The sequence below is a fragment of the Patagioenas fasciata genome, chromosome 3 (assembly GCF_037038585.1).
Source record: "Patagioenas fasciata isolate bPatFas1 chromosome 3, bPatFas1.hap1, whole genome shotgun sequence".
NCBI classification, from domain to species: domain Eukaryota; kingdom Metazoa; phylum Chordata; class Aves; order Columbiformes; family Columbidae; genus Patagioenas; species Patagioenas fasciata.
In genome coordinates, this window is record NC_092522.1 from 39,746,908 (window position 1) to 39,771,173 (window position 24,266).

The 24,266-nt window shown below is 37.7% G+C and overlaps 1 protein-coding gene across 1 annotated transcript in view; it reads right to left on the reverse strand.

Moving 5' to 3' along the window:
* TTC27 (tetratricopeptide repeat domain 27) overlaps positions 1-24,266 on the reverse strand; it is a 125,901-nt gene that overhangs the window by 42,934 nt on the left and 58,701 nt on the right. The window contains exon 10 of the mRNA XM_065835803.2: positions 18,655-18,768. Coding sequence (XP_065691875.2) covers positions 18,655-18,768 — 114 coding nt within the window. The remainder of the gene's footprint in view (positions 1-18,654; positions 18,769-24,266) is intronic.

Consider the following 24,266-nt stretch of genomic DNA (forward strand, 5'->3'; position numbering starts at 1 on the left):
ATTCAGAACAGCACTGTAACATTTAAGACAGGACTATGTTGCTTCGGAAACTAAAATGACTTAAAAGAAATAATGAACTATCTTTTTAAAAAGCACTCAGATTTTTAAATGATATATTTCTGTTAAATGATTAAAATCTCCGAGTAGTCAAGAACTAAAGAATGCAAACACAAAACAAAATCTATTAAGCAAGGACCTATTTCAAAATCAAGGAAGACACCCTCCCCTTCATTTATCTGACTTTCAAAGGGGAACTATGACATCAAATACTTCAGGAAAATCTATTACAGCAATCACTATTATAAACTATGATTTGTGATTCATGGAAACTCAAAAGACCATTTCTTACACTGTCCACAGATGCCAAGACAAAGACCACTGCTTACTAGAGATCTTACATTATTCACAATCCCAGGAAGATGAATATGTTCTGTGAGAACTCTGTAGAAGTTCAGTGCTTTAAAGGGTAAAATCTTAGCCTGTTTTTATCCCTTATTCATATATCAGTCTTGATTTAGCGAAAATCTTGTAGCCTTGAAGACTTCTATTTTTACTTACTTCACAAACTCAACTTCTCAGTCATTCTTACAAAGAAATTATGGCTTGATAGGACTGACCTCAAATTATGAGTGTATTTAAACCAGCTAGAGAACTATGTATCACACTGCTCCCTAAAATAATAGCTGCTTCAAAATTTGTTAAAGTTAGCTTTAAAATGTTGTATAGCACTGCCTACTTTTTATTGCAAACGAATGGTTACAGGGCACCTGGAACACAGGAGCTGCGAAGATGTCAGGATGCTTCACAGAGAGAAACTACTAACAAGGCAAAACAACTCTAGAGCTAGAAAAACAAGCAGCCCTTCAAACAAAATTAACTGAAACGTTCAAGGAGAAGGCTTCAGGCTGCAAGTTTTCATAGCTAAATCCGTTTGAATTGGAAGTGGTGTTTTAACTGCTCTGTCCAACGTTTTAGTAAAAACTTCTTGATTAAATGTAAAGGCATCACGACGTTCAGTATCTGACATTATTTGCTTTCCTTTTTTAAAGTCACAGAGAAGAAAGGTTGATTTCCTTTAATTGAAATGAAAACAGAAGGTTTCTATGCATGTTCTTTCAAATTAGTCTAATCCCTTTTTAAACAGCAGACTAATTCCTCAACTTCTGCTTTACTTTTTTTTTTTTTCCACCCACCCTAGGTTGGACATAGAAGTCTTGATTTCTAAATAAGTCTTCTTATACCAGATTCAGCACTATCCACCCTACAGTATTTTTCCAGTAGCTTATTTTGATGGATTCTTCCATAAAGATGCTCTGTCTCTCACAAGCATAAGTACTTCTAGCATTGAGCATACAATTTTTGTTTCATGGCTTCTCCTCTATATCCTATTTCCTTCTCCATCTAAAACTCAGCATCAGCTGCCCCTCAACAAATATCTAAAAGTTTAAAGTTTCTGAACTGAGAAGAATGCCAGTAGAGGCTCTTTACGGACAGCCATCTCTATGGCATGTGCAGGTTTAATTTAGTTGTCTGCACCTGGCATCAACCAGAGAATAATGCAGTAAAGCTAGATTATGCCTAGAAAATTTTCTATAATGTTTTAAGCTTGACGCATTTAAAGCTGTTATTCCCTTTATAAGCAAATACAGTTTTTTTAAACAAAAGTTGTATCCACTTTTTGGCAAAGGAAGAACTTGCTTGTAACCTGTAATAAAGATCTGACTGAACTCATGCCAGAAACCATCCATTCTGGTGCACTGTGATCTTTCCCCCACCCCTGCCAGTCATTACAATAAAGTGCTACACAGAATAAATTATGTGATACATTTATGTTTTGTAACCCGTAGCAGGTTTGTTCTTCAAGACCTCTAGTTCATCCTCTGAAAAGCCACAAACAGAAAAGGATAGTCAAATTGAACTGTTTTATTTAATAACTCCTATACTAAAAAGTTTATTTCCTTGGTAGTTTAGGTATGACACTCATAAACATACATGCCTCTTTATGACCCATTTGACCTATTCTGTATTCCAACTGGAACAGTCTGCTCAAGAACAATCTACTGGAAACATCCTGTACTTTTTCTATTGCTGGAAGGCTTGAGTTTACCTACCATATATCACACACTTGCATTTTGCTTACGGTAAATTGTACAACAGTATATATACAAGCAATAAAAAAACCCACAAGTTGCCTGTGAGTAGGAGGAGCCACCTCATTCATGCTTTATCACAAAATATATTATAAATGAAAATACTATAAGTAAATATTAAAAAAAAATCTATATATGCAAACAAAAATTAGAACTTAGGAATTAGATGGTCATTTCTGAAGAATGTAAACAACAAATTCTTAAAATAAAGCATTTCAAATGAAAAGTTCTTAAGGCCATGTTAATAATTGTAAGCATGTACAAATTTTCAGCTTTCTCACAGCTAAGGTAGACACTGGATGGCATTCTGTTACACAAGTAGAAATCTCGAGGGGAAAAAAACACACAAAACAAAACGTGATTATTTGCGTAATTCAGTGCAGTTTTTAACTGGCAATCATACCAACCATAATTCTTTCATGGTCCTTAAGATGCCTGTAAGGGGGGAAATACATTGTCTAGTTTTATCTAGATACCCGTAACCTGAAGTCAGATATTCAGCTGCTCTAATAATTTACAGCTCTTTCTGCAGTGTTAGAAATAGCCAACTACTTTTTTTTTTTTTTTAAATTTACACCAAAGTGCTATTCTGCTGAAATCTGTTTTTCAGCCATTCTTATGCAGTAGCAATTCTCAAGAACATCTTTAGTTAATCAGTAAGGGAACAGAAGTCAGAAACAACAGACAAGTTTAGTCTCTTTTGTCCTGAATTTGATCGGATAACATCTTCATCTGGGGACAACCACTGTTTTCCCTTCTTACAAAAACCCTTTTCCTAAGAATAGCTTTTGTATACAGTGAAACCTTGCCTGATACCCAGTAGTTTCTGTTGAAAAATTACTTGGCATGAAATACACATTCTTCCAGTAGCTAAGCTTGACCCAGCAACCATAGAGTGTATGATGGTAAGTACATTAGAAATATGACACACAGGCAAAGTGATTAAACTTTAGCTACTATCCCAAAGAAAGGCAATCACATATGAAATCTGTTTTCAATATATGTATTTTCTTGAAAGACATCCAATCCAGTTCCTCACATGTTCCTGGAAAGCTCTCTGTACATCAGGGAAAAACAAACAACCTCCCTGTCGTTCTCTGTTAATGACTGATCTACTCACCAAAGAGGAAAATAAGCATCTTCAGCAACAGCTGGCTCGAAATCAGTTGAATTTCCAGCAAAAATGAAAACACTCTAAATGCATTAAATGTTCCATGCTTATGTCTTGACATAGTCAAATAGAAGCACATCAAGCTCCCCTGAAGACTCAGTTCTTCTTTATGAAAAAAGGAAGAATCCACAAAAATACAATTCTTTCCACAATCATGCAGCAGTATTAGGAACAGCCTGTCTGATACACAGCCAATTAAGACACCAAACCAAAATAACATTTTCATTTAGCTGGAGGGAAGTTTTATGGCCAAACAAGTTGAGGACTAGAGATGAGACAACAACAGATGACCTGCTACTTCACAGAAGAGCACCAAGAACTAAACCTGGACTCAGGATACTGAAAACCTTGCTGAAAAAAAATATGGGCTGTAGAAACAAAATGCCAGTCGGTGTAATACATACACCCATGTATGGTAATAGCCCTCAGTTACTTAACTGAGGACAACCAGCTGCAAGTTCTAACGGTACCACCAAGCCTTGCACTAGAGTTAATTTTCTTGCTAATCTTCTAGGAGGAGGTAGCACTCCACTGCCAGAGGAGCAGATGCACTTTGCTTTCAGCTACCCCCTTTTACTTGGGATACTCTAACCTGGGCCAGAGGGAGGGGACTGAAGGACAGAATAACTTCTCTACCAGCAGCTGCCACCACCTGCTTCCTGCCACCATTCTTTCCAAGGGAGAGAGGAACACGAGCCCAGGAGTCTGCTGGGCCTCTGGCCATTCATCCAACCCTCATCCTGCACCTTTACTGGAGAACCAGAGGGAGGAAGGCAGAGTTCAGACCAGAGGAACAGTCCTGGCAAGGTGCAGCTTGAAAGCTACTGAAATAGTTTAAGATTGCACTATAATTTGGCGTTTTATAACTTTTAAGTGTCTGAACTTGCAACTTTATTAATGACCCTTGCTTGCATGCATTTTACACAGGGGAAAATAGAATAAAGCAGGAGATGAAGCATTCTGTGGTAGAATCATTTACTGTGTGTTTCTATTTCTAGGCAACTTCAATATTTGCATAGATATGCATGTGGAAAAATGGGCAGGTATAGCAAAGCAATGTGCATAATAGCTATAAACAATACTATCTATGCCATTTAAAATCTAGTTCAGGCATGGTAGGTTGTATCGCTTACAAAAACATGTCCACATCTGTCAAAATGCCCAAGTTTTATCACAAAACCACAGTGCTATAATTTACAATATTCAGACAATCAGCAATACTGTGAGGAAACTGGGTAACTGAAAAAGCAGATGGAAATATTGAAAAGAGCCAACATCATATCGTATCATCATCTCCATACACTGATCTAAATGATCATTTGAATAATAGAATCACAGAATAATTTCAGTTGGAAGAGACCGTCAGGATCATAAAGTCCAACCATAACCTAACTCTAGCACTAAACCATGTCTAAAAGCCTTTTGAACACCTCCAGGGATGGTGACTCCACCACTTCCCTGGGCAGCCTGTTCCAATGCCTGACAACCCTTTCTGTGAAGAAATGTTTTCGTAATATCCAATCTAAACCTCTCCTGGTGCATCTTGAGGCCATTTCCTCTTGTCCTATCACTTGTTGCTTCAGAGAAGAGACCAACACCCTCCATGCTACAAGCTCCTTTCAGGCAGTTGTAGACAGTGATAAGGTCTCCCCTCAGCCTCCTTTTCTCCAGGCTAAACAGCCCCAGCTCCCTCAGCCACTGCTGATCACCCTTGTGCTCCAGGCCCCCCACCAGCATCGTCACCCTCCTTCTGCCCTCTCTCTTACTAGAGAGTCCTTCAATGTCCTTCTTATGATGAGGTGCCCAAAACTGAACACAGGATTCAAGGTGCAACCTCACCAGTGCCCAGTAAAGTGTCACAATCACTTCTCTAAAATCAATTGTCCTTATATCAGTTTGGAAAGTTCAGAACACAAATATATTCCTCAATTCATAACTGTAACTGGAACAAGAACTAAATGAGCTGAGTTAGGCCAGTGAACAAATCTCCAGTCAGAAGCTACATCCAGCCCACACTATTGCAAAGTTTGTTTCCAGTACAATAGTTTCCAAAGAACTGATTCTTTACATACTATATATCCAAAATTTCCTGCCTCTGAATAATTAGTAACCATGTACAATTACCATATTAAACTGTTTCTATAATCCAGTCCTCCCTGTAACTTAATGGAGAGCTAGGCCTTTGACATGATGGAAATTCTCTTGGTAGAAACACCTATCAGCAAAAGCTGTTCTCACTCCTAACTACAGCATCACAGCTACAAACTAATTTCAAAACATGAACATTTTCATTTTTGCAATTAGTTCTTGTTTTTGAAAGTGGTACAATCACCTAACCTAAAAAAAACACCCCAGACCCTCACTACACAATAGTCCATTCTTCTCTATTTTATCTTTTCCACAAGCATTTTTTTCACTATTTCTAAATTTATCTCACAAAGATTTGCCAGCAGTTTAATGACCTTTTTTACAAATCCCTTCACCCCACTTTCTGTGAATCAATGTTCACTGGTCAATCCCTAGGTCAATGATTACAAATCTCTGAGGCTTATACTTCACTGGTTTAGTTGCAAAACTGATCTGCCGACATCTTGCTCTTAATCAGTGTTTAAGAAACAAATTACCTAAAGCATTCTCCTTTATTATCTCTGGTGTTGACCTACATAATAAAAGTAAAATGTTTCCAATGTAGTGTTCTCAGACTCTACCGTGATTTAGTTCTACAACCACTTTCTTGTCCCTACTTTAAAATTTGAGAGTAACTCTTTTCAGCTTTTTCAGATTTCCCACTGAATATCTCCTTTGACAATAAATGCATTGCCTTCTCTTAAAATCAAAGTTTGCGTGCTGACCCAATTAAGTAATTTCTTTTTTTTTTTTTTGGTATCAGTAGACAATAAAAGCCTTACCGACAGACTGTTTATTGAATGAGTATATAAGGACAAAAGCAAAGACCACTAATTACTGGGATTTACGAAGTTGGCTTTGACTTGTTACCTATTCCAACTTTTGCAAGTATTAGAGCACCACCATTTCCATACTCTTTCACCTCTAATACTAAAAACTAAAAGCAGTCCCTGGCCTCTCATTTCCTGCAATGGTTAAAGCAGAACTAAAATACCTTCTAATGAAAGAAGTTTTCAGAACAATGCTGGATCACTTTCAAAATTGAAGAAAAAACAAACAAAACAAAACCAACAACCACCACACACAAACACTTCCATCAATAACATTTGTCTCATTGTTATTGTACTTATTTCTCAGCAATTGTTTTTGCACATCTTAGCTTCATTTCCGTAAATAAGAAGGTGTTATCAACTACATGCATGACTATAAAGTACTCTTTAAAGACTGAATTAATCCTCTACATTTTGAGGGAGAGTTCAGCACGGCACTGGAACTTGTCAAACTACAACAGCATATGCACCTAGTGCCTTCTCGTCATGCCAAAAAACCTCCTTCATTTGGCGAGCTTTGCGGGAGAAGATTGGGGCTATATTCCTCGGAGAAAACTCTGGTAGGACAAAGAGAACTGCTTTGTTTTATCTAAGTGATTTAATTTCTTACCTATAACAAAGTGATCACTACTACCAAATCATAATTGCAAAACTATCGTCATCAGGGTATTTTATACTTGCTCTGCATATATTTTTATTGTTCTTGAAAACTATTAAAAACTGAAAATAATGTACAATTCATTCTGTTTGTCTGGATTTGCCTCTTAAAAATCCATTCTCATGGAGCAAATGGTTTCCATATTTTAATAGACTACTGACTGAATCAACTGAAATACGCATAAAGATTTTTGTCACTGAAGAGAAAGCATATTTGAGTCAGAGAGAACTGATATAAATCTATGCAATTTGAATTAATAAACTTCAATATTATTACAATTAGCAAATAATTTTGGTGGAGGGGTTTTTTGGCTTGTTTGGTTTTGGTTTTGTGTTGTTTGTTGGTTTTTTTTTTTTTTTTCATTTATGACTTCTTTTCGTTTAAAAGATTAATTTTCACCAGCAGTGAGAATCAGCCTGCCCTTCAATTATACATAGATTGAATATATATTCTATATATTTTTTTAAACCAGGATCCAATGTATGCGAGTTTAAGACAGCTGAATCTTTAGCATAATATTCCTGTGTTGTTTTTTAAATTTAAATGTTAGAGAATGATGAATGGCATTTCCCACATGCTAAATAAAGAAGTTAACTTGCCATTGTTTTAAGACTCTTCTAGATGGGAATGGAAGTGTGACCAGCAAATGAAGCAAACGTACATTATTATACCATTACATACTATCCACCAGGGAAAAACAAACTCCCTGTCCAGTCTTAACCCCTCCTGGCACATCTGTGAACCACTCCCATGTGTCCTGACACTGGATACCAGGGAGAAGAGCTCAGCATCTTCCTCTCCTCTTCCCTTCCTCAGGAAGCTGTAGAGAGCAATGAGGTTGCCCCTCAGCCTCCTTTGCTCCAAACTAGACCAGCCCAAAGTCCTCAGCTGCCCTCACAGGACATTCCTTCCAGCCCTTTCACCAGCTTTGTTGCCCTCCTCTGCACACATTCAAGGGTCTTCACATCCTTCTTAAATTGTGGGCCTGGAATCACACACAGTGCTCCAGGTGAGACTGCACCAATGCTGAACACAGCGGGACAGTCACCTCTTTTGATGGGCTGGTTGTGTTCTGTGTGATCCCCCCGGGATGCGGTTTTCCCTCTTGGCTGCCAGAGCACACACTGCTGGCTCACACTGAGCTGCTGTCGCTTTCTGTAGGGCTGATTCCCAGCCACTCCTCTACCAGTTTATACTTGGGCCCGGTGTTGCTCTGTCCTACATGCAGAATCTGGTACTTGGACTTATTAAATTTCATCCCATTCATCATTGGTTAATGCTCCAATTTATCTAGAACTCTCTGCAAGGCCTCTTGTCCCTCAAGAGAGTCAACAGCACCTCCCAGTTTGTTATCATCCACAAACTTGCTAATGGTGCATTCAGCTCCTGCATCGAGATCACTGATAAGTATACTGAACAGAAGTGGTCCTGGAAGCAAACCCTGAGGAACAGTGCCAGACAGATGTAGCCCCATTTGCAACTCTGAGCTCTGCCTTTCAGTCAGTGCTTCATCCAGTGCACTGTGAACCCACTTCATCTCACAGCTGGACAACTTGTCCAAAAGGATGCTGTGAGGGACAGTATCAAAAGCCTTAATAAAATCCAGAAACACTACATCCACCACATTCCCTTCATCCACCAGGTGGGTGACCTTATCGTAGAAGGATATCAAATCAGTTAAACAGGACTTTCCTTTTGTGAACTCATGTTGACTGTGCCTGATTCTTTAAATACCTTTCAATAGTATCCAGTGTAATTTTCATAATTTTTCCAGGAACTGAGGTTAGATTAACAGGTCTGTAATTTCCTGAGTCTTCCCCCACGCTCTTCTTGTAAATTGCAATAACACTGGCTCATTTGCAGTCAGAAGGGACCTCTCCAGACTCCCAAGGCCTTTGGTAGATGATCAAGAGGTGTCCTGTCATAACATCCAGTAGCTCCTTCAGAGCTCTGGGATGAATGCCATCAGGCCCCATGGACTTGTAAACATTCAGCTATACAGGTGGTCCCTTAAAATGTCAGTGTCACTGTACCTACACTCATGGTCCTCTGACTCAGGGGACCAGGCAGTCCAAGGTCTATCAGTATTATTAAAGACTGAAGCAAAAAAAGAAACAACATTGGATGCTTCTGCTTTTTTGTCATCTCTGTTAGTCAGACAACATCCAAAGTTTTCTTTAGGCCTCCTCTTGCTATTAACGTAGTTTTAAAAGCCCTTGTTGTTATCTGACACAACATTGGCCAGTTTCAACTCTAATCGAGCTTTGGCCTTTTGTGTCTTCTCCCTGCATATACAAACCACAGCTCTGTTATCTTCCCATGAAGCCTGACTTTGCTTCCAGAGATCACACAATTTCTTTTTCCTCTTGAGCTCCACGAGGACTTCCCTGTTCAGCCAAGTTGGTCCTCTGGCCTGCTTGCCTGACTTACAACATAGTGGAATTGCCTGCTCTTGTTCTTCTAAAAGGTGGTTCTTAAAAACTGACCAGCATTCTTGTACTCCTAAGCCCTCAAAAGCATATTCCCATGCACTCTGCCTAAAAGCCTCCTGAAGAGCTCAGTTTGCTCTCCTGAACTCCAAGGTAGCAACTCTGCTTTCCTTTTTCCTCATTACACTGCAAATTTAAAACTCACACATTTCATGATCACTGTGGCCAAGTCAGCCTACCATCACACTTCGCACGAGTTCTTCTCTATTCATAAAGAGCAAATCTAGGAGGGCATCTTTCCTAGATGGCTTACTGAGGTACTTGTGCCAAGAAGTCACCTCCTACAAACTTCAAGAATTTGCAAGACCTGCTCATCACAGCAGTATGAAATTCCCAGTTGACATCTGGGAAGTTGAAATTTCCCATAAGGACAAGGGCTACTAATTCAGTAATTTCTTCTAATTGCCTACAGAATAAGTCATCAGTGCTTACATCTTGGCCAGGAGACCAGTAGTAAACACCCACTACAACTTCTCCTTGGTTTTCCAGCCGTTGAAGACTGGCTTACTATTTCAACACACTCTCATTCCAGGTACTTGCCCAATGATTTTCCTCAGATTGTGCATCCAATTGTCTATAAATCTCAGCATCAAAACATGTCCTGCTGGTATATTAATTTAGATTACTGATTATAAGTGTAAGTTTAATACTTTTTGTAATACAAAATCGAAATGTTAATGGGATATAACAATTTTTCTTTACCCTAGCTTATGTCATAACTGTGTTATCACTTGAACAGCCAAACTGTAGTTCTACAGGTAGTGACTGCATCAACAGAGATATTGAATGTATAAAGTTATTATCATTTTTAAAGTATTCAGCAATAAACAATTCAGCTAAATTCCTACTCTATAAAAATTAGATTTATTACTTCATTTTAATCTTATTTCAGAAAGTGAGCATTTAGAAAAATTATGCTTGTTTTACTACCTGCCTTTAATAGGCCTTTTATCGATGAGGTTTTTCAGTCTAATTATCTGGGGTACCAGTTAAAGCTGTTTTTTTTTCTACATTAAATGATGGAAAACTTGAAAGCTACTGTTTATACATTTTCCAGATATTTGTCTTTGTGATATTCTGTTAATTCCTTCTTCCTCACTCTCTTACTACCTTGTTCTCAGGCAAACAAATTTAAACTTATTCACTAAGTATCCCTTACATGTTTAAGCAAGATAATCCAAAATTATCCCCGTTGTAAAGTCTGCAAATTGCAAAATTATTCAGGAAGAGACTACCTCTTGAATCTAAGGCATTGGTTTCACCTATGCAATCACTTCGATGGCAGGAAAGACGGATGGTTAAAAATTTGTAAGGCATCGATGCAAAAGAAATTGAAGTACTGGACTACTAGTAAAACTCAGCCTTTCCATAACTTCAGGTGAACTTTTAAGATGCTGGAAGATGTTGATAGTTGTAAGGGGAAGTATGCTAGGACAGAAGTTATTGATTAGGGTGCCGGAACTCCACATATCTCTATTTTTTCTAAAATGACTCATAGTAGATTCTTAATGTGAATGTTTTTGTTTTATCAGGCCCTGCAAATGTGTATTTCACTTTGAAAACAATATTAGCCAAATAAGAAACAAATATTCACTTAGGTTGTCAGAGTCATTTTACTTTAAAAAGCCTCAGTTTCTTTATAATAGGGCTTTTGCAGCTGGGTGGGGAAGGAAAGCACACAAGAGGAAATGAGTCCAACAATCCCAAATGAAATATAAAGCATTTTGATATCAAAATTAGCACAAAAGATGTCAAGGTCATGAGTAGAAGATAAGTGGATTCATGGATGTCTGACATAATATTTCCTTTTCATTTGAAACTGAAAGCCAAGTAGATCACCAGGCAATTTAGAGCACCTCCTATGCAATTGTCATTTGGAATGTTTTGTTGTAGTTAAACACCACCACCTAAAAAGCATGGTGAAACAAATGAGGCCTCTAATAGCACAACAGCATTACTGACTTTCAAAATCATGAACTCACTGTTCTGGTCAAATATCAAGTCCAAAGTTACTGAGTGCCAGTGCTGACAATACTGGTTTCAATGTTAAAGCCTGTTAATGACTTAATAATGGAATCATAGAATGTCCTGAACAGAGCTCCTACAGTCTCTAGAACAAGCTAGATTTACAACCTTACTTGTGAACAATTAATTTAAAACCAGACCATTCATTTTCTGTTGCAAAAGCAAGAATACTGATATCATCCATCACTTCAACATTACAATGCTACTTTTAAAATTAGCTTGTATATGGGCTAGATAATTTGGTTTTTGGAGCAAGAACATCTCCATTTCATACATGCACCTTGCCCCCTTTTTGGTATGCTTACAGCTTATTTGTTTGCAGTAAAGCATTGTAGTCTCTCTTATTCTGCAGTCTCAAATGCCAGTTATATCCAGTTGACTTTAGCTTTAATCTGTATCTTTATATGAGTCAGGAACAGGAGAGGTAGTTATAGTCCCTCACCCAAAGAGATCTGCATTGAAAGTTCCCTATTTCCTATCAGGTGACTGATTGTCACAGCTCAATATAGCTGCATACATCTGCCCTAAACCAGTAGACACAGGTCTCATGCAATCATAGAACCATAGAACAGTTTGGGTTGGAAGGGACCTTCAAAGCTCACCTAGTTCAACCCCCCTGCAATGAACAGGGACATGTTCAACTAGATCAGGTTGCTCAGAGCCCCATCCAGCCTGATTCTGAATGTCTCCAGGAATGGAGCATCTACCACCACTCTGGACAATGTGTTCCAGTGTTTTACAACCCTCACTGTAAAAAATTTCTTCCTCACATCTAGCCTCAATCTCCTGTCTTTTAGTTTAAAACCATTACCCCTTGTCCTATGTGTGGAGACTCACCCAAGGAGGATAAAGAATTTCAACTGCAACCTACACAGATGCAAGTCCCCTGTTCGTAGCTAGTTATCTGGCTTTGATACTGATATTGGCGAACAGCAGCTATAAAACACTGCACGGGGTGCAAAGCCTACAGAGGAGCTGCATACACTTCAAAATAGTAAGCCTGCATTAAGTTCCAAGCTGTTGTGGTTACACTGCTTTTATAGCTCCCAAATGAGCTTGCTCTGGGGGAAGGTACAACTGCAGTCAAGGCTGAAAAATAGATTCAAAGACTTCTTGCATCAGCTTTGTGTTCTGTTTTTCACTAAAGGGGGAAGTAAGGTCAAGGATGGGAGAGTCTGGTTTGTAGTACCTGACATATGCATTGGACAATGAGACTCAAGAAAATCTGTCTATCAGTACTGGCTTATTTCAAAACATGCTTTGTTAGCTCACCTTGGTATACCTATCTCCAGATGAGCAGTGGTATTTATGATATACAGCTGCAAAGATTAATCTAGCCAAATTTAGCAACAGCTGTAAAGCCTCATCTGTAAAATTTCATCTATTCAATTTAGCAATAGGTAGGAATAGTGTGTCTTCCATGCCTTGCATCTGGTCTGATTACAGGTGGAACTTCATTATTTTAACTGTTCAGTTCATTGAAGTTGTGCTTATAATGCTTATGCCTTCCCATGCAAAACTTAGGCAGAAAGATGGGAATGTTGTGTCCCGGAATCTGTTGATATTAATATTTTTCTTTGCAACTCACTGTAATCACTTTGGCTATAAAAACAGTGCAATATTACTGTTCAAATATGGCTTAAGGAATCTCCTCTCTGACATATGACTCTGAATACCGTCATTCAAATTGTCAGGACACTCAGTGAAGAGACTTTAAATGGCGAAATGTAAATGCCTGCAGAGCTATGATTCAACGAGAAACATTTGGAAATAATGGGAGGATTAGGACTTGTGGTTGCCTTTACAAAGTGCATTGACACTAGAAGTGGAACAGCTCAGGTATCGAACATAATTCTGAAATGAGCAAAAAGGTTTGTACTTTAAAAGTCCTAGCTAAGAAAGCATGAAGAAACTTCAGCATAGAAAGAATGGTTTCATTCTTTTCCCCACACAAGCTAATAGTGCTGATCCAAACTGGCAAATACAACAATAGAAAATTTCTAGGCAGAAATCAGTACCTGGAAAATTATACTATTCAATATTCACTTTTTTTGCCAGTGGTACAAAAAGACTTCAGTTATTCCTGAATAACTCTTGGCAGACTGGACCTCTGACTTTTTTTTCCCCCCTAACAAAACCCATAATTACGTAGTATAAAAAAATCCCAGAGGGAGCCAAGCACCACCATGTTAATTATTTTGAAGCATGTTAATGAGTTCAGCGTATCTTCAGAATCACTTACGTCATGTAACATCTTCTGTCAAATCTGTCATCTGCTCAAGCAAAATGAAATACATTCTGGAAATGTCTGTCTTGAGACTAAAACCATAAGTTTCACCAAGAGGTAATTGCTTTTTGTAGTAATCACGTTTATTTCTAGGGTTCTGGACACCTTGTGATCTTGCATAGAATTCATTAAGGAAAGGTTTTATAAGCAACTGGCTTTTCTCTTTTTAAACACTTTTTGGAAGATGCGTTCCAATAATAAATAAAATTTGGAATAGTTGAGAACTACTGGGATATCAATGCAGAATCTCTACATGATACAGAAGGTGTGTCTTCCAATTATTACCCTCCTGAAGGAGGTGAGTTAGATCTCTCTCATTTCACCAGAGCATCTCACAGATCCCAGACACTTTCTTTAAAACTTTCAAATTCACATGAAACAAATGTATTAGTGATTATTTTCCTCTTCCTTCCTCCTCTCTCCCATTCCATATACAACTAAAAGCATCTATTAAAATCCTTTTTACTGTACTCCCAGAGTAAAAGACGAGGTTAAAGAATAGCAATAGGAACTTGTAATACAGTGACCTAACAGTTTAGCTGAACAAACAAGTACTGTCACTCCCCTGGTCATACTTAAAGTCTTTCTATACTGCTCCAACCATGGTCTTGAGAGGCCTGAAGAGAAAGATAGAAGATTTGAGAAGCAAAAGAAGTGGGAAAAATGTTAGCCTCAAACCCCTCTAGATCAGCCTAGAGGGTGTACGACTGCTCCTCTCTCCTTTTTGAACTCTTCCCTTAAGTGCTGAATTCGTTCAATGTAGAACAACTGCCAAATAAAGCAAAGCACAGGGAGCAAGTTGGCAAGGAGGTGAAAGTTTAGTTTCAAAAATAAAAAGGATACGTTTCTACAATAAATGACATAACTTTCTTGCATAACTATTTAAAGACCATCAATGCGAAAATGTAACAGCAAGGTTGCATTTAGGCTCACAGAGCTCAAGATGTCAATTCTGTTAGATCTATATCAGTCTTTTCTTTCTATACGTGTACATAAACTCTTTTCAGATTTGAAAGAATTGAACATCAACTGGCATGTTTCTAGTAAGAACAATTTAAACAAAAAAAATTTTCCTTTTCATACACACAGAAAAACATTAATTGCTGAAGAAAATTACACTCTGAAGTATTATTTAAGTGAAAATTACAGGGCAGTTGACACAGAATTCCCAAGGACATACATCTGTGTATGACTAAGGATATAAACCAAGATCTCATGTGACCTTTCAATCATAGACGTAACGATTAGCCTATAATACTGCTAGTCTGCTCCTAGCTCTCCTGAAGTCTTATTAAAACCACCCTTTCAAGACACATTTCTCTCCCCCTAACAGGCAAATTCTTTTGTTGCCAAGAAAAGCAAGCAAGGGAGAACAGTATAAAATACTGCATATGTTGTACTGCATGTGAGGAAAACCAAGTGATTAGCTTGCAGGCATGTTATCACCAGGTGCAGTGAGCAGTAGGAAATACAGGCAGAAAAGGGGCACATAACAAGCTGACAAAAGCTGGGAGCACAGAGTAAACCCCCTGACAAAGCCACAGGAGCGGCTGTAACGAGTCGCTGTGGGATAAGCCTGAACAGGCTACTGGGTACCCGGCACGTGGCAGCTTCACCTCTTTGACTGCTGGCATCGTCCAGCAGTAAGTTCACTTCTACCCCACCACCCTTCATACAAAGCACAGAATATCAATTCATTTTGCTTCATTCTTAAAAATACTTTAAAATACATTGAAATGAAAAAGTACACTTGTTTCATCTATCAAGAAACTGCAGTGAGATGCTATTCTTTACCTGCTTTACTTTTTTTTTTTAAATCATTCCTCCCTTTTCCCTTTGTTCACAGCTCCTAGACCACTCAAAATTCCTCTTTTCTTCTCCATCCTATTATTGAGCTCTGGCTGCACTTTCAGCAGTAATTTGTGGTTTAACAGCTTATTGCAACCAATTTTCCCCTATTAATAGCTTCTGAATGGCTTTCTTACAATACAAATTAGTTGAGAATCCCAACACCGATGTTCTGGTTATGGGGAGAGTTACTTATCAAAAACTACCCCTTTTTCTTCCTGTTTTCTCTCTCCCCCTCTTTTCATTCCTTCCACTCTAGCATTTCTCATCCTACCTCACCTACATCCATATGGAAAAAAAACCAAACAACTAAGCTTAAAAAAATTGTTCTGTATCCAGAGACACGTTTTGGTTGGCAGCACCTTGATCCAGACTTCATTGTATGTTATAGCGGTCATGATTAAGTATTCTAGTGGAACATAATATAACCATTTTAGCTCTCAAATACTGTTTCCTTTTCTTAGAAAAATGTTTTTTAAAAGTACTGGCTTTAGAAATCTTTACCCTTGTTTTTAAGGATCCAAACCTCATTTAGGCAAAAGCCGGACAGAGATAGAAAGTAGCACCCAGAAGAAACTTCAGGAAAAAAATCCCTCCTCCTTACCTCCACTTAGCTTCTAGCTGAAGAGTACCCAAAATGATCATTTTAATACCTGTTCCAAAGATTACATTATCTGTAGTTCAGATTTTTAAATTAATCAGAAAATCAGAAAAAAATACTTACAAAATCATTTCATAAAAACTGTTGAATGGAGAGATATATTTAATACTTGGAGCGTGGCAGCTAAAATTCAAACAATATACTCTCATTTCAGCTTCAATTATTTTCAAAGAATTAAAGTTAGTTAAACAAACATAGCCAGACCCACAAAAAATGTAGCTGAAAAATGCTTTCCTTGACGAACCAACAATGCAGCCTGGCTTGCTTTAGGGCTGTAGAGTAGCATATGCCTGCCAAGTGATATTAATCTAAAAAGATGCATATCAGCTGGGTAGAAGGATTTGCAGACCCAGCACAGAATCAGGTAAGGGTGAAAATGGGAAAAGGAAGGAAAGTTACAGTAGAAGAGGACAGGAGAGGGACAAGAGAGTCCCAGCACTGATAAGTCAGAGCCTATAATGGCTCATGCACTCTCCAGACAACTCTAAAATATTTTAAAGTAACTTAGAGGATTTAGTTTGCTACTTCTTATTCAAGCTGCCTCACGAGAACTTTTATAATTACTTAAAAAAAAAACATTACAAACAATGAGGAGAATCTAATAATATTTACATCCACCCCCTCCCTTAATCTTCAATATCTAATTTTTCTGCAGCAATCTGAACTAGTAAAAATGAAATTATAAAACAAACACAGCCAAACAAACCCCACAAAAACAACTTATATGAAAATTCTATGGTTTTGAAATCCATTTTCTATTGATAAATAGCTGCAGAACTCGCTAGCTCTTTGCCATCTTCATGACGATACATCAAAACCCCCTGTGTTATGTATGAAAATAACATCATTCACCCTATATTTCCTGATTTCTTCTCAGAACTGTTAGAAACCATGAGATATAAAAAATTCTGATCTGATAGAACTCAGGAATGAAAACCTTAAATGGAAAGCTATCCAAGTTATTTGATTAATTTAGCACATATCAATGCTTAAACAACTTTTATCTATTTTTGGAAATGGAGCTCCATACTGTATCAAATCAACACAAACATGTCGTTATGTTCAAACTTTATGAAAGAAAACATAAACATACTAAGATTAAAGACAATATTTAAAACCACAGACTCCACTTCTACTGTGAGGTCATCTCTCAAAATGTCACAGTGATTGCTAATCAAATCCTTTGCATTACTGCATTTGCAGCACACAATGAAGTCAGATAAATGTACTTGCAATGATAACTCTTTCATTAAGATTTCTGCCGTGAGACTGTCAAACTGTATAATGTAAGAATTTCCAGTACTCAGGTTTAATCAAGTGAGACAAAAATGTTGGAGGTACTCCAACTGTTTTATAGCTTAGGGCATCAAGGATCCTGAGATCCCTTCTCAAATGCTGTCAGGCGCTACATCTCCCAGACTTGGAATCCTGGCTTCCTTGACACTCTCCTACTGACCCCAGGAAATTCCACTCCAGCAACTCTGTGTCCTCCTCAGCAAAAGAAAAATGCAGCAGCACATCCAGTCTGTGCTCTTTCAAAGATTCATGCATCAATAATGATTTTATATGAAATATTAGCTTTTCAGGATTTCATTACGCAGCACCATAATAATAAGTTTTATACATTCCTGGCTGGTTTAGTCAGCAGGACTGTCTTCTGATGGACACAGAAATGCCTGCTGTTCATGTGTGACAACAAGACTTAACAGCATAAAGATGACAAATGACTAACAAAACTCCGTAAAGTGAAAGGAAGAAAAAATTCTCTACACAGGCTACAGACTTTTCCTTTGAGAAATTTATTTTTAAAATAAATCCTATTAGGGAACACATTTCAGAATTTTAAAATTTCTTTTCTATATCTGAAAACAGATCTCTCTGAAGCAAGACTATCTAATCACTGCCTCAAACTTGCGATATAAATACTAACCTTAAAGCATCACATCAAAATGTGCTGCTTTATTCACAAATACATTTTCTTGTTCTCACAATACCAAAGACTATTTACAACTTTCAGTGTTTTCCACAGCTGATTTACTTTAGTAAAAACTATTAAAAATATGATACCAGTAACAGCTTTATATACATGAACTTGTACACAAAAAACTCCTCAGATCAGAAGTCAGAAACTAGAGGTAAGAAAACAGATTTTAATTTCAGTCTTCCAAAACTGGTCGTGTTTTTGAAAGAAAGTGACCATTTACTACTTGTACACGTAAGAGCTTATCTCAAGACTGGCGGACAAAAAAGGATTTGTAGTTTATGCATCTAATTTAGAGACATAATTAGAAAATTGTATCTCACAGTACAGTTTGCAGAGAGGAACTGCAGAAGCTTCTAACTCTTGAATGTTGCTATTTGATATACAGAGAGCCGCGATTTATAACAAGGCAGCTCAGAAGTCTTACCTGAGTCTGCTTCATGGCCCGTTCCATCCTGCGAGTGCTTCCTTTCTCAAGCTTGGTCCGAAGGAGCAAGGCTGATGTCTGAATAGCCCAGAACTTCGGCTGAGACAGCAAGCACTGCAGAGAAAAATAACATTTTTTCATTATTTCATTTTAAAAGACACCAAGACAGTAAAGTTTTTAGCAGTGTTCTCAAGCATGAATGCTGTTTCCTATTCTGAAAGGCAGATACGTGGTAGTAGTACGTATTTGGTGAATTGAAGGCTGTACAGATTACCTTAATCTATTTTCAATATAAAAGATGGCTATCAAAACTATTTTCTCCTTCTCAGCTCCTGCAGCTCTGTGTGTACATGTACCCACACAGTGCATACACCGACCCGCACAAATTAAAGTGGCTACTTGGAGTGAAAGATAAACAAAGAATTGGATACTGAGCAGTCTGGTTCAGCCTTCTCCACACCTGCATACTGGATGCCTGTAGACAGCAGCACAGATCCTACTTAACACCGAACAAAAACAGTGCTCTCCGGGCCTCTCCTCATACGCGAGGTACACCAATGCCTGCATTAACAGCACCTGCACATTAAATAGGCCAAAATGACTAAGAATCTGAAAAATATTAATTTAGGGTTGGCCATGACTTGAGAATAACAGGAAGAATTTTTGATGGTATTAGATGTATAGGGAATGAGACATAAGCTAGGTAAAAAGCTTTCCTAAAGACATGGGGGGTTATCACCTGGAATGCCCTGCCCTGATGCCAGGATCTTGGTGCCAGACTCCAACTACTGATTTTTAGGAAAGCCCAATAGGAGATATGTAGCCAATACAACTTTGATAGCTCTTAACAATGTACAGACTGCCTGGATTCCTTCCATTACAATTTCAGAGACAGTATAACATTTTTCTTTTAGATATTCACTTTGAAAAGGGAGACAGCAAGAAAAATTCCTTGCTAATTTTATTGACACTACAAATATGAACCCGCTTCTCTGAGAAAATAAATTTTTCTATAGATATTTGTAAACTGAAGAATAAGCCCCAGTGGTTTTATTCTTTCCTCTCAAAGATCTCTCAAAGCATTAAAAAGTATACTTTGCTTGTGGCTTGTGTGAAATGCCTGACAAATTTCTGTCATATTGTAATGTTTTTCTTTTCCCTAGTGTTTTCAGAAGAAAGGAAGCAGAAAGAAACAAGCTAAAACAAATTTGCTCCAAGCAAAATTACAATGGGAAGAGAGGCGATAGCAAATGAAAGCACAAATGAAAGCAGTATGAACACATGTACTGCAACCAAACATTTCAACATCAGCTGATCCTTCCTCTTGTGACCAACAATCTCCATACTGATTCTTCCATTACTTCTACTTAGTATTACATTAAGTACCACCCAAAGGCTTCTATACCATCCCCTACATGCTGAGGACCTGGAATTCTTAGGGGAACACAACTGCAATATGTTAAACTCTGTATACTTGAAGTGTCCCTTTAGAAATTATTATCAGTAAATTGGTTAACTAGTCCAAATCCTGGTTCTGAGAACTCACCTCTCTCCTCTCTCATCATGGGAAGTTGAGTCTACTACCTATTTTTGTTTGGTCTTAAGACAAACCCTCCACTGCAGGACACATGCAAAGCATTCCTAACAGAGAACCCTATTTTCTGAATTTATTTGTTGGTGGCCATTCCAGGTGTTTGCTAAAAAAGCATTTTTGGGGCAAACACATAAGCAATGTTTACTTTAGCTTAAAAACTTCTTTTGTGAGAAAGGTTACCTTTTCTCCACTATGGTATTCTGTCATTTTACTTTTTACTTAAAGGGATTTTTTGCTCCGCTACGTGGTGTTTGATACTAGGATTTATTTTTCAAATGAACACAACATCTCCCAAAAGAATAAAGAAAATGACTAATAATGCTCCTAAAGCTTTTTTCACACCAAATGACAGGCCTTGTCCAGCAGCAGGGTACTTATTCCCTCACTCTGGCACCCCTTGACCCCTGGCAAGAGTAGAGCACAGCACAAAGCCTCTGTGTTCACACCAGCCAGCTCTGCAAGAGAATTGGCAGCCCAGGAAAGCCTCTCCTCTGCCTCTGTGTGTACCCCCTGCACCACCCTCTCGGCTGTTACAAAAGCAATTGTAGAATCATAGAATCATTTCAATTGGAAGAGGTGCTCAGGATCATCAAGTCCAGCCATAACCTAACCTAACTCTGGCACTAAACCATGTCCATAAGAACCTCGTCTAAACACCTTTTGAACACCTCCAGGGTTGCTGACTCCACCACTTCCCTGGGCAGCCTGTTCCAATGCCTGACAACCCCTTCTGTGATGAATTTTTTCCTAATATCCAATCTAAACCTCCCCTGGCGCAACTTGAGGCCATTTCCTCTTGTCCTGTCACTTGCTACTTGGCAGAAGAATTATGCTGTATGAGGTGTGCATACCATCATGTATGAGGTGTGTATAGCCTCGCATGGGGAGGAAGGAGAAGCGCAGAGAAGCAGGTGGAAGAGAGGCAGAGACAATTTTGTTTCGCTCCTCTGCAGGAGCAATGACAGCCTTATCGTGAATAACAATCCTGCTTTTAAAAGGTATTCATAAAGCAAAATGGAAGGTATACCTGCTGTACAATTACAGAAAAACAAACCCTCTAGCAGTTCTTTTGATGCAAAAAAGCACTGTACTTGCTCAAGAAAATGAGAAGCAGGCCTACTTTCAGCTAAGAAACTCTTGTAATTTTATACTTGTACTGAGCTTAGTCCTGTGCCAGAACTCAAATGCTTACCTTATCATTGCCTAATTGTAATGTTTACAGCACCACAGATACAAAATAATACACGTATAAAGGGCACAAATGTTTACACTCAACAGCCATAAAGAGTCATTTCAGAACATGTACCCATAACTATTAAGCAACTTTTAGTCTTCTACCCAAAACTTTCACATATTCCAGATAATAAATACTTTCTTGTAAGTCTCAAAGCTTCGTATCTTCACCTGAAGCCAAATCTATACTGTATTAACGAGACTATACATTAAAATAAAACATCTGGAAAAAAAAGAAAAACTAAATAAAGATTGTGCTGGTTTTGTCAACGTATCTTAAAGTTTGTTGTACTGTACCAAAGGCAGCTAAGAAAATTAACAAAATACTTCTAAAACAAAAACACTGTTGAGAATCTTAGAAGTCATCTTTGTTCTCACTTCAGGGAAAGAACAATAAAATAAAAAAATACAAAAATTAGATGGGGTGAAAAGAAAAATATTTTCTGCACTGAACGGAATGTTTTCATATGGGAAAACTTATTTCTCCAATTCTTCCCCACATTTTTTCCTACAAACAAGAACCTTTTATATCATCCTCTCCCATCATACCAAAGTCTAAAAGCAGATTACCAAACTATTACACAAAACAGAATATTTCATTCAATATAAAATCCTTACATGACATTGGAAGGAAACAACATGATCCTCAAAATCTTAACAGCAAAGTAACCTGTTGTTGTACAATACCTTTACAACATCCCCATTATTATGGAAAAACAAAATGGCAGGTAACACCTGAACTGTGAGAAAGGTGCATGTTACTAATGATGCCCAGATCAAACCCAGCCACATGAGCTCTGCCAAACCCAGGCTGACTCTCAAGTACCATTAGTGAATGATTTAGCCTCATCATTATTCAGAGTTTAACCTACGTGTGATGCATTGTCTGACCACTCAAATAAGGTTTTGTTAGAGAAACAGAGAAAGAAGGGTGGCACAATTTGCAACATCCACACAGAACTTGGAACAAGCAAGCAAGAATCTTCAAGGAAGCTTACAGCATTGGTATTTCTTATGTACTCACACATACAAATGTATCTGTATATTATTTATGAAGTTACAATATTTGGTTTTAAGGAAACTACACAGAAGGCAGCCTGCAGCTTAAAATCAAGAATGTCATATATTCAAGATGAAAGAGAAGAGTTAACCAAAGAAGCTTGGGAAAGCTGGGACACACAGAGGAGCATTACACAGTATTACAAGGTGTCCAACCAGTGATTCAAACCAAAACAGCATCTTCTGACTTATAAAAGGTACAGGCTGTTCAGAGCAACTCTTCTGCATTACTACATCTATTACTTTTAAAAGTAGGAGTTCCTATAGGAATTCTTTCTGATATCAAACTCAGGCAGGGCTTACATGGGCTTATTAGACATGCTAGACAAGCTGGAACAGGTAAAGATGATCCTTGTTAACTGCAGTTCTAAATAATTTCAATATTTTCTGAATTTTCCTTATTATAAATCTATGCTTTATTTAAGCCCAATCTTTTTTTCTTTTACCTTGCTCACTGATACGCTATCAGTACCCTAGCAAACTACTATAATTGTTGTGATGGAGCTATCATTTGAAAGCGGACTTTCAAAGTCCGAACACTTTTAATTGCAACCAGTCATGGAATTCCCAAGAGTCTACACGTCAGTCTGTTGCTGCACCAGAAATATTCTGCTTATTGGCCACACTGCCAGGATGTGGTGAAATGACTGACCTGAAGGCACAGGCATGAAGCACCCTGAAGGCTGCTCTGTTCCTCTATCATCCCCTCCAAAGAAATGACCTTTAGTTTAGATTCATTCAGGTATTTGCTAACCTATTTTAAGTTACAAATAAACAGAAAACACTGGGAGGGATTTAGGGGAAAAAAAAAAAAATCCTTTCTAGTTTATTTTCATTACCAATTTCAGTTAACATATTTCAGCAGCTTTGTTGTTTGTTTTTCCAAAACGCCACACATAATTTTCAAATTACTTACATGGATTAATTAATGTTTATTTCTCATTGCTTCATATAACCAAGTATATCATTATATGGTGATTTTCATGAATTCACTCAGACAATTAATAAGAAAACCTTATTTTTTCAATATAATGAAAATGACAACCTTATAACTCATTCTATGCTTCTCTGTAAGATGAGAACATACTGTCGCTTCTTTTCAACATCCTATATTGTGCACAGTAGTCAGGTGAGTACATTAAAACAACAAACAAACTTAATTGGAGGCATATGACTGAGGCACGAACAGGCAAAATTCTTGCTTCTTGCAGTTGCTATGCAAACATATCTGTTAATCTCTGGTGAAAGACTCTATCACCAAGAGCTACCTTACAAATGCTTAATCTGTTTCAAGCATACAGCAAAAGATTCTTCGACATAAAAAGTTATATGAATTAAATCCTAAGAAACAATAGAATAAAATTAGTATGACATTAGGGAGAATATGATTTTGCTTTTCACAGTCTCATCCAAATAATCTGGCCCTTAAATTTCTGAGTAACCAAAGCAAGTGCTTTTTAAAAAAAAAATCATGTTCAAACGACACTTGCTTAATGTGAAATTTTTTTGGAACCTCCTCCTAGCACTGAACTGGTGACAAAAAAAGGTAAAATGAAATAAGAATTAAAAATAATTGACTTATGGAGAAACCTGAAAGATGCCACAGTCTTGTGGAAAGGTTTATTTAATTTTATCTACATATTTTCAACATAATACTATTTTATAAAAGATACTCCTTGCAATTCTGAAAAAAAGTATGCAGAGGAAACTTTGTGCTGGACAATAG